The 12,182-nt window shown below is 44.4% G+C and overlaps 1 protein-coding gene across 4 annotated transcripts in view; it reads right to left on the bottom strand.

The window, feature by feature from the left end:
• Positions 1 to 3,632: 3,632 nt before the first annotated feature.
• The window catches only part of peak1 (pseudopodium-enriched atypical kinase 1), a 298,688-nt gene continuing 290,138 nt past the window's right edge, over positions 3,633 to 12,182 (bottom strand). For all 4 annotated transcript variants that reach the window (XM_014123825.2, XM_014123826.2, XM_014123828.2 and 1 more), the window contains one exon: positions 3,633 to 8,773. In XM_014123825.2, coding sequence (XP_013979300.1) covers positions 7,457 to 8,773 — 1,317 coding nt within the window. In that variant the 3' untranslated portion in view covers positions 3,633 to 7,456. The remainder of the gene's footprint in view (positions 8,774 to 12,182) is intronic.

Here is a 12,182-nt window from a genome sequence, read left to right as displayed (position 1 = left end):
AATTCAAAGCACACTTAACGAGCATGACTACCACAGCATTCTGCAGCGATATGCCATCCCATCTGGTTTGGGCTTAGTGGGACTATCATTTGTTTTTCAACAGGACAATGACCCAACACACCTCCAGGCTGTGTAAGGGCTATTTGACCAAGAAGGAGAGTGATGGAGTGCTGCATCAGATGACCTGGCCTCCACAATCACCGGACCTCAACCCAATTGAGATGATTTGGTGGAATGAGTTGGACCGCAGAGGGAAGGAAAAGCAGCCAACAAGTGCTCAGCATATCTGGGAACTTCTTCAAGACTGTTGGAAAAGCATTCCAGGTAAAGCTGGTTGAGAGAATGCCAAGAGTGTGCAAAGTTGTCATTAAGGCAAAGGGTGGCTACTTTGAAGAATATATAATATATTTTGATTTGTTTAACACTTTTTTGGTTACTTCATGATTCCATATGCGTTATTTCCTAGTTTTAATGTTTTCACTATTATTCTACAATGTAGAAAATAGTAAAAATAAAGAAAAACCCTTGAATGAGTCTTTTGACTGATACTGTAAAGTCAAACGTTTGAACACAACTACTCAAGGTTATTTTTTTTGTTGTTGACTATTTTCTACATTGTAGAAGTAAGCCTTTTCCGAGCCAGAATGGCCCATAAAGGGAGGAGCCTATCTCCTGTTTCTGTAGCGTGTGGCAGCGGCCAAGGGGGTGTACTAGTTCACCCCCTGGACAGGACGAGAGCTCAACTGTGTGCAAGGCTACAGTGTGGTGTAACTTAATTTTGGCTCGTATTCTGTGAGCGAGTCTTCCTTTTATCCGCTGATGGTAAAGCTGACTGAATATAGTTACTGTACACAGTTCAACACTCCTTCTCCATACGAAGATTTGCCCTATGTTCTATGGTATGCTTACTTTCTTAGCCTGGAAAGACTCCTCAGATGAAAGGCTTATGTTGAAGGATCCGTTTCAGAGGAGGGTTTTCCAGTTACTACTGCCTAATCATCTGCAAACAGCAGACTTACTAATTATTAGTTATTACAGTACTAAATTATTTCTTAAAAAATAACAGTCAAATACCAGGGGCTGTATCAAGTGTGTTTGAGTAGGAGTGCTGATTTAGGAACAGTTTGGCCTTTTAGATCACAATGAATAAGATTACTTGGACAGTGTGGGACCTGATCTTAGATCAGCACTCCTACTCTGAGATGCTTGATAGGACCCCTGAGGTCTGAACAGAACTGTACAACAAAGTGTTCTGAATAAAAGCCATGAGAATATTGAAATAATGGGCTTCGACATCATGAATGGAAAGCTTATCCCCAACTAAAACATGATGAAGTCAGGTCAAATTCACTTGTCGCTCAACAATTTTCTTTGTTGCATTTTCAACCCCTATGTAACCCTGCTGAGAATTTATTCACCTCACAATTATTATTTTTTACAAATAAATAATATCACCGCTTTTGTGAATTCATAGTTCTTAGCCTACAAACCTCTATTTGGAGGATAGACTGGGGGAGAGGTGCAGCTCACACGGTTCACTTCCCTCTCATATTTGATTGATTCTCTGCCTTGCTATTACACAACGGACGGTTATGCAACTGAGCAATAACCTCCATGATAACACTGAGCTGGCATTATGAAATCCAGGTATGAAACCACACACACAACTCTAACTGGATTATATATGCAACACTTCATTGTCCTCGATTAGATTTTGTCTAGAGCAGATCAAGAGTCTATAATCATACATTTCATTATCTGAGGGACTTGTGTGAGATCAAGATGCAGAAAGACTGACAGATAAACAGACGGATAAACAGAGAAACGTAGACAAACAGGCAGGCAGGCAGGCACACAAACAAGCGTTATTATGACACGACAGTCAACAGTGTGCTAGAGACTGTATGGACTTGTTGCATCATAATAATGTTTGTCCATCAACCAGCTTCCAGCACTGACAACGCATCAATCTCCAACAGTCATTTTTTACAATGGCAGTGGATTTGAGGCTACAGGAACATGCCGTTGTCATATTTCAGGAACGTTTTGAAATGTCTCCATCTTGTGGTCAATGCCGAATAAATATTGATATCTAGTAATGTACTGTACAGTATGTTGTACTTTAAAATAAAATGTTAAACTGTCCAGTGAAAAGGCACTTTTAAAAGTTCCTATCCTCTTAACTCACACCCAAATAATGTTGTCGACTCATATATTGGTATTTGTGGCCAAAGCATCGATTGGAGAGAAAAAAACACTTAAAAACCCCCACCTCAAACGTTAATCTCAAACAGACCTTTTCACAAAATCTTGCTATTTCCTCATAAAAGATGATGTCATCCTCCTGAGGAGGATGAGCTGGCCAATCAGCGATCTACTCACATTAATATTTGGAATGACCGGTATACGCCCACACCATTCTGTTGTTGGGGTATGCCCACAGCATTTCAACATAGACAAGCTGCTTTTTAACATACTTAACGACATGCTCCGAAACTGGCGACTACTACTTTTTATTTTCAACCTTCCACTTTGGGCTGGACGTGTCAGTGTGTAGTTCATACATGCATAATCTATGAGCAGGATAATTGTTTAACCTCAATTAGCCACGAAATTCGTAGTTTGAAAAAGTGTTTTTCTGGAAGGTATGCTGCGCCATTTCCCCCCATGTGGGCAAGCCCCCTAAAAATTTGAGATCTAGCCAATGAGCTTCAGCCCATCACCATTTGAGTGACAGCTAGCAAGATGCACACACAGCAGAGCGTGAGAGAGAGCAACGACATGTTGCATATTTCTGCTTGTAAGCTCTACTTTCAGAACTACTGGCTAAAAAGTATTTGAAAAGGACCGGAGAATTGCTTGAATTACCATTTTTTGTAAGGACAACTATTTAACTCATATTGTAATTCATTATAGGTAATATTTTATAGAAATCGGTAAACACTGGACAGTCACTTTAAGAAAGTAGTACATGCTATTTTAATATTTCTAGGTCATACATTTCTTACATTTAAATTAGAGTCGTGAAATCAGATTTGGGAATAAAAACTAAATATTGAGCTAGAAAGTCTGACAGGGATGCCGTCGATTCCATTTGAACTCAATCACCATTTGATCATTGGAGTTGCTTGTTGTTTTCAGTCACATTTATAATTATTCCCTGAATTAATGGGTTCTCCCCATTTCTGATGTTTCCATCATGATGACCAACATATCCAGATGCCACAAGTGTCTTTAAGCTCTGTACATACCTTTCACTTATATGAGACTGACAATGAACAAGCGTTCAACTCACACAGATGAACTGATAAAACCCACAGTTGCTCAATAGTCTAGAGTGGCTTCTCCCCAGTGTTTCATCTCCTTCATTTGCCCCGATAATCTGAAAGCACAGAAGACGTGAAAGCAACATAGTGGTTAACTACAAGGTATTTCCTTTCTCCAGTCTTGCTTTTGTTACAGCAGCGCAAATTAAAGGAAAGGAGTCAAGGGGAGGATCCTACCTCATAAGGAAGCCAACTAGACTATCGGGATGCAGCCCTTGTATTAGTCAGTTGTTACACTTCATCACCACAAGAGGGACATGCAAGCGGCTGACACAGATTGGCAATAATGGGGTCTCACGCACAATGTATATAAAAACATACATTTATTGTTGTGTTACTATCGGTTACTTGATCAACAATAAAATGGCAACAGGCCAAGAGATATACACATATATAGAAAGCCAAGAGAGTTTACTTTTTATGTTCAGTGGCGATTAAAATGCAATGATAAAAAACTGCAAAACCCACTGTTGGCAACACTATCCATGAACAGTGTGTTTTTAATGGTGTTTGTTACTCATTCAAAAACCCTCCTCCCAACTGGCTGTTAAAGTAGTTTAACTCGATCATTTACAAGAGGGAAAAATACTGTACATGAATCTGTATGCAAACACTCTTTTTCCAAAAGGTGAGAACACTTTAGTTTTATAATAACATTCTTCTGGACAGAAAAAACAATTCACCAGTTTTCTCCCAAAACAAATGAGACAAAAAAGGAAAGCCGATGCATGGTATCTTGTCTGTCGTGACAGACCGATAGTGGTGCACTGTAAATTCTGTAAATAGTGTAGATTAAAGATTACATTAGATAATATAAATGTTGACTCTCTAGATACAAGGACAGCCACCAGTGCAGTCCACATGCATTCCTCAGCGACCTGGACTCTTCGACCTCAAGTCACCATTCGATGTCCTTGACATCACATCTGACCCTATATCTAAATACACAGGATCCCTTCCTCACAGTAGTTCCCAGTAGTTCTCCCCCACTGACCTAGCTAGTGAGTGGCTGGCTGCTATGTCATGTTATTCATTTGGATATAGAAAGGAAACCATGGCAGAGTTTGGCCATCTTCTCACAGGATGCTGTTAGATGAGTACAGGTGAATAAGTAAAACAGTTCAATACTTACTAAGAGAAACCAAACCTGCATGGACACGCACAGGATGATGAAACATTACAAGAGGAATCCCAAATATGTGTTTCAGAGTCATACACCTGTTATGTTTGGAAATTAGATAGTCTGTTGTGCAAAGTGTGTGGTGAACCCCATTAGATCCGTTATGCCGGAGGCCATTGCACACTCCTATTATGGATATATAAATGTAGAGAGTTCCAGAAAAAAAAAACATCAGGGTATTTGTGTCAAGCTGTCAATTATAATCTGACATTATTCAATCCTTTATTATAGGAATCTGCTGTGTCGAACTAGCACTGCTAGAGACGTCAACCTGTGAGTCCAAAGTATGTGGGGTCTGCCGAAATCTCTCACATTGTTCAACCACAAAAGCACACAAACGGTCTCTATCGTCTTCAGTAAGCCCCCTAACTGATAGAAGCAAAGCCAATGTAAGCCATGTATTTCAGTTGCATTGATTCCAGGCAGACAGACACAGGCCTTAAAGCCAAAGCTCATTCATTTGGCTAAAATGGACCACAAGCTGACTGTGTGCAGTGGTATCACCAATGCTGATGAGGCAGAGGGATGGATATGTATCTGCAACAGTTGTAGTGAGTTCCCATGGCAGCCCATAAAACAGATATATAGTGATGGGACAATAGGCATATGAATCTCAGTGGTTGGGTGGTGTGGTTAGATGTGCAGGGAGCAGGGTTTAAGGCAGTGGCCATTCTCTATTGATCGGGAGCTCTTGTCATGTATAGTGGTTAACTAGCGAAACGCCCCAAAATGGAGTCTGAGTGGCTAACACAGTCTATTGGGAATAATAAGTCCAGGTTCATGGGATCCTTTCAGTTCCAACCGAAGCTTCACTCGAGTCCAGAGAGACTCCTACATTCCATGTGCTGCTGCTGAGCAAAACACAGCGTGTTTCTTTCCACGAGGGATGGAACTAGCCTGGTTAATCCAGACTGAACAGTGTTACCAGGCTAGAACTGCTTTTTATTACGACCTGTTCTCCGTTTCGCTTCTACATTTCCATTCTCCGCTTAGGAACACTTGAGTTCTACTGAATGTGCAAACATTGATCATATCACCCAGGCCAGAAGCAGTCAATTAGAAACACATAAGCATCTAATACTAACAAATAAAATGAAGGGAAAAAATGTAGAATTAAAGACTACAAACAAATACAAAAAACGAAAACCCAACAAGCAGTCCCTGAAACATCAAAGTCCCTCTACGCGCTGCAATAATGTTGTCCTAGCTCCCCACAACAAGTTCCACATCAAGGTTTGAGACTAAACCCTGCGTTTTCAGCTAAACGTCATCGCCAGTTATGTGCCAGAAATAATAATGGAAGCGAGAATAACTGAAAAGTGATAAAAGTAGGCTACGTACATGTTTAAGTACTGTCATTTTCATAGTTAATAATAACATTTTACATTAATTGCACATATCCAAAGGAAAAATAGTGTTTGTCCACGAAACACACAACTAAAACAGACTTCCTAGTATTCTAAGTTCTGGCTTTGCTTAAAAACGAGAAAATTACATTGGTAGTGCTTTCATGTCCGACTACTATCTAACTTCTCATCAATGATACTACGAAGCAACATGGCAGCCTGGGTTGATTGCAGAACCATGTACTGTATTTAAGCAGTGGTAAGGACACTTCAAATGACTGTGTTACAATGCATTCACCTTGATGAACTGAAACAGATGCCTCTTATATAAACATCTAAAATGTTGTCGCCTCAATGTATTTCTCACAATTGTCAAAATGGAGACTGCGGGGCAGAACTTTGGCGATTCTCAGTTTGCATAACACACTTGGTGGATGAAAAATAATTCCAACGATGTACCTAAGAATAAGGTTTTGCCTCCTTATTAGGTGGTTTAGTATATGGTAGAGGAGAAGATGTAATGCTAAATATGGGCTGGGTGTCTGTCTTCCTTGGGGAACTGAGGAGCCTGTATTCTTCATTCTTAATCAATTGTCCTTGGAGCCTCAACCCTCCCTTTCTCCCCCCTCAGTAATGGTAGACAGTGAAAGGGAGTGGGCGAGTGCTGAGAAGATTATCGGAGATGTTTTAGACTAGGACTGAGCTGTAGCATTGGGGCAAGCATGACCACTACACTATGCACGTTGACATTCTATCTTGAAATCTATTCAAAGCTAAACTCAAAAGCATTATTCAAACTTCCTATTTCAAGGTGACAGACAGCTCTAGTTAGGATAGCTCTGATCTGAAGGCTAAATCCCTCTGAATTCCCTATAGGACTCATGTCTTTGAGACAGTTTTGAGAGGTGGCTACACCATCACACAGACAACAAGGGGATGTCAGAGCAACTGGAGCCAGTAGAGATTGGCTGGGCTATGTGGTCACTATCACTAGGCTTATATCCAGTCTCAGTGCTGCCGTATTGTTGTCACATACTGTGAACTGAACAACAAACCATGGCAAAGAGGACCTGTGTAATAATTGGCTAATAATGTGAAAGTAGACTCAAGTCTGAGAAGATTGGATTTTCAGATCGGGGCCCGTTGAATTGAATGTAGAGATAACCTGTTGCAACTCCAGCTGAGAGCAATTCAAGCATCCTTTTTGACGGTTTATGTTTTTTTCCTACTTGTTCATTGAAGCGCATTGAGATTTTACCAAGCGAGGACTATTTGCCAGTTTGTAGTATCAAAGTACTTTTTGTCTCATCCGAGTACTTCATCGTACATTGAAGCAGGTTTAATTTGATAACACCCACCCCCTACACTTTTTCCCACCAAAAGAAAAGATACACTGGTGAAACTGAGCACTGCATACAATATCATAGTCCACAATAAGGCTAATGATTTATTACAGTTTTTACCATAGATTTTCCGCTTATGGTTTGGTTGCGTTGTTGAAGGGATAGGACAGAGACGAGAGGGGAAGTGTAAAATCCCATAGCATTACGACACGAGTCTAGAGAGAATTGGATGAGCGGTGAGTAGCTAGTGAGTAATGGAGCTCAGAGCGGTTGGGAGTGGGTCAGGTGTTGGGATTGGGTTAGGTGCTGCTGAGAATGGGTCAGATGCTGGGACTGTGAGTGTTGCTGCTGGAGGATGCGCACCACTCGGCTGAGCGTGTCTGTGGTCGCGAAGGCCAAGTACTTGCAGCACAGCCAATCCTCCAGGCTCACGCCACAGCCCGTGTCCAGCGAGCGCTCTGCGAACTTGATCATCATCAGCGTCCTCTTCAGGTCCAGCCAGTTCTGGAGGGTGGTCTCGTGCTGGCTGGAGTTGGTGCCTGAAGCCTGGCCACTGGTGTAGCTGAGCGCCTGGAAGAGGTCCTCACGGGGCCCCCAGAGCAGACACTGCAGGCAGGCCCTGGCCTCGGCCATCTGGATCCTTTCCGAGGGGTTGACGGTGAGCAGGAGGCTGGCCAGCTGCTGCAGGCCCTGGGAGTAGAGGGAGCGGGCCGGGAGTGGCGGCAGGTCAGCCCAGGTGTACTCCCTCTCCTTCAGCTCGGGTGTCTCCTCGAAGGGGTTGGGCTGGTGCAGCATCTCGTAGATGAGGATGCCTGTCTGGAACTCGTCGCACTTGCGATACTGCGTCGCTGTGACGATCTCGGGCGCCAGTCGCGACTGGTTGCACAGCGCGCTGGGGTCCACCACCAGGGGGCTCTTCTGCTTGGCCTGGGAGAAGTTGCTTATGATGAGGCGGGCAGGGCAGGTGGCGTTGGTGGCCGTGTTGGCAGCACCTGCCCCGGAGGTGGCACTGTTGCTGCTGTTATTGTTGGGCTCGAGCAGGTCCAAGTTCCAGGGGTTTCCCGGGTGGCAGTGCACCAGCAGTAGGTTTTCCAGACGCAGGTCGCAGTGGGTCACATGGTAGGGCTTCATGTGCTCCAGGCCCGAGCACAGCTGTAAAAGCAGCAGGCACACCTGACGTTCGTACAGGTCCGGGTTGCGGGCGTGCCGGACTGTGCCCTCCCGGACGAAGTCAGCAACGGTCTGGAAGGGCACTTCACGGGTGATCACCACCACTCGGCTGCGTAGGCCCATGTGGTGGCCTGGGATCTGGGCCTCCTCGGCTTGCCTGTTCTGCATGGCATTCGTTGTTTCGACAGTCTCCTTCTTCCTCCTTGACTCCTTATCCTTTGTCTCTTTCTGCCCATCCTCATTGTTTTCCTCTTCCTCCTCCTCCTCCCAGGGCAGCAGGCGGGGAGGGACGTCAGCCAGGAAGTGGCCACAGTCCTGCTGGATGTTGAAGTGGAGTGCAAGGCTCTGTCTCACCGCCAGGCTGTGGAAAAACTGCTGCTGGTTCTCCTTCACATTACACCGACAGATCTGGAGAAAGGGAGAGGGAGAGAGAGAAAGGCAGTCAACATCTACAACAATTTCCACTACTAAGGTATGTACAGTCGCTAAAGAAAGTTTACACACCCCTTGCACAGTCTTCACATTTTCTGCCTTTTAATTTTATCTAAAAGGGGATTATATTACATTTTTCCCCCCATCGATCTACACAACCTACTCCACATTTTCAAAATGAAAGAAAAATCATATAAATTGCGTATGTCTTCACACCCCAGACGCTCTTAAGGATCCGCCCCTTTTTTTAAATTTTCGCCTAAAATGACATACCCAAATCTAACTGCCTGTAGCTCAGGACCTGAAGCAAGAATATGTATATACTTGATACCATTTGAAAGGAAACACTGAAGTTTGTGGAAATGTTAAATTAATTTAGGAGAATATAACACATTAGATCTGGTAAAAGACAATACAAAGAAAACATTTTTTTGTACCATCATCTTTGAAATGCAAGAGAAAGGCCACCCAACAACCTGGCCGCCCAACAACCTGCCCGCTTGACCCTATCCCCTCCTCTCTTCTCCAGACCATTTCCGGAGACCTTCTCCCTTACCTCACCTCGCTCATCAACTCATCCTTGGCCGCTGGCTACGTCCCTTCCGTCTTCAAGAGAGCAAGAGTTGCACCCCTTCTGAAAAAACCTACACTCGATCCCTCCGATGTCAACAACTACAGACTAGTATCCCTTCTTTCTTTTCTCTCCAAAACTCTTGAACGTGCCGTCCTTGGCCAGCTCTCCTGCTATCTCTCTCTGAATGACGTTCTTGATCCAAATCAGTCAGGTTTCAAGACTGGTCATTCAACTGAGACTGCTCTTCTCTGTGTCACGGAGGCTCTCCGCACTGCTAAAGCTAACTCTCTCTCCTCTGCTCTCATCCTTCTAGACCTATCTGCTGCCTTTGATACTGTGAACCATCAGATCCTCCTCTCCACCCTCTCCGAGTTGGGCATCTCCGGCGCGGCCCACGCTTGGATTGCATCCTACCTGACAGGTCACTCCTACCAGGTGGCGTGGCGAGAGTCTGTCTCCGCACCACGTGCACTCACCACTGGTGAGCCCCAGGGCTCTGTTCTAGGCCCTCTCCTATTCTCACTATACACCAAGTCACTTGGCTCTGTCATATCCTCACATGGTCTCTCCTATCATTGCTATGCAGACGACACACAATTAATCTTCTCCTTTCCCCCTTCTGATAACCAGGTGGCGAATCGCATCTCTGCATGTCTGGCAGACATATCATTGTGGATGACGGATCACCACCTCAAGCTGAACCTCGGCAAGACGGAGCTGCTCTTCCTCCCGGGGAAGGACTGCCCGTTCCATGATCTCGCCATCACGGTTGACAACTCCATTGTGTCCTCCTCCCAGAGTGCTAAGAACCTTGGCGTGACCCTGGACAACACCCTGTCGTTCTCCACTAACATCAAGGCGGTGACCCGATCCTGTAGGTTCATGCTCTACAACATTCGCAGAGTACGACCCTGCCTCACATAGGAAGCGGCGCAGGTCCTAATCCAGGCACTTGTCATCTCCCGTCTGGATTACTGCAACTCGCTGTTGGCTGGTCTCCCTGCCTGTGCCATTAAACCCCTACAACTCATCCAGAACGCCGCAGCCCGTCTGGTGTTCAACCTTCCCAAGTTCTCTCACGTCACCCCGCTCCTCCGCTCTCTCCACTGGCTTCCAGTTGAAGCTCGCATCCGCTACAAGACCATGGTGCTTGCCTACGGAGCTGTGAGGGGAACGGCACCTCCGTACCTTCAGGCTCTGATCAGGCCCTACACACCCAAACAAGGGCACTGCGTTCATCCACCTCTGGCCTGCTGCCCCCCCTACCTCTGCGGAAGCACAGTTCCCGCTCAGCCCAGTCAAAACTGTTCGCTGCTCTGGCACCCCTATGGTGGAACAAGCTCCCTCACGACGCCAGGACAGCGGAGTCAATCACCACCTTCCGGAGACACCTGAAACCCCACCTCTTTAAGGAATACCTAGGATAGGATAAAGTAATCCTTCTAACCCCCCCTAAAACATTTAGATGCACTATTGTAAAGTGGTTGTTCCACTGGATATCATAAGGTGAATGCACCAATTTGTAAGTCGCTCTGGATAAGAGCGTCTGCTAAATGACTTAAATGTAAATGTATTATTCTAGCCTAGGCACAATTCAGATTTTGGCCACTAGATGGCAGCAGTGTATGTGCAAAGTTTTAGACTGATCCAATGAACCATTGCTTTTCTGTTCAAAATGTTGTATCAAGACTGCCCAAATGTGCCTAATTGGTTTATTAATACATTTTCATAACTGTGCACCCTCCTCAAACAATAGCATGGTATTTTTTTCACTGTAATAGCTACTGTAAATTGGACAGTGCCATTAGATTAACAAGAATTTCAGCTTTCTGCCAATATCAGATATGTCTTTGTCCTGGGAAATGTTCTTGTTACTTACAACCTCATGCTAATCACATTAGCCTGCGTTAGCTCAGCCGGCCCGCACCTTTGGCAGCCATTACAGCTGTGAATAATTTCTATTAACCTGTTATGGCTAGGGGGCAGTATTTTCACGGCCGGATAAAAAAACATACCCGATTTAATCTGATTATTACTCCTGCTCAGAAACTAGAATATGCATATAATTATTAGCTTTGGATAGAAAACACTCCAAAGTTTCTAAAACTGTTTGAATGGTGTCTGTGAGTATAACAGAACTCATTTGGCAGGCCAAAACCTGAGAAGATGCCCTGTCTGACAATTTCTTGCCCTTCTTGATTATCTCTATCCAATACAGGGGATCTCTGCTGTTACGTGACACTTCCTACGGCTCCCATGGGCTCTCAGAAGGCGGCAAAAAGCTGAATCGTGGCTTTGCAGGCTCTGGCTGAAAAAAAGTAGCGCGTTTGGATAGTGGCTGGTCACAGTACTGTGAGACTCAGGCTCGTGCACGAGGGGATCCCATGCTTTTATTTTCTCTCTCTTTGTACGTATACACGCTTTCCCGGTCGGAATATTATCGCTTTTTTAAACAGCGGTTGACATGCTTCGAAGTACGGTAATGGAATATTTAGAAATCTTTTGTCACGAAATGCGCCGTGCTCGTGACCCTTATTTACACTTCGGATAGTGTCTTGAACGCACGAACAAAACACCCCTATTTGGATATAACAATGGATTATTTTGAACCAAACCAACATTTGTTATTGAAGTAGCAGTCCTGGGAGTGCATTCTGACGAAGAACACCAAAGGTAATCAAACTTTTCTAATAGTAAATCGGAGTTTGGTCAGGGCTAAACTTGCTGGGTGTCTAAATAGCTAGCCGTGATGGCTGGGCTATCTACTCAGAATATTGCAAAATGTGCTTTCACCGAAAAGCTATTTTAAAA

Source organism: Salmo salar, chromosome ssa10 (assembly GCF_905237065.1).
Source record: "Salmo salar chromosome ssa10, Ssal_v3.1, whole genome shotgun sequence".
NCBI classification, from domain to species: Eukaryota; Metazoa; Chordata; class Actinopteri; order Salmoniformes; family Salmonidae; genus Salmo; species Salmo salar.
Note: the sequence above shows the minus strand (reverse complement) of the source record. Positions and strands in the feature narration are given on the sequence as shown.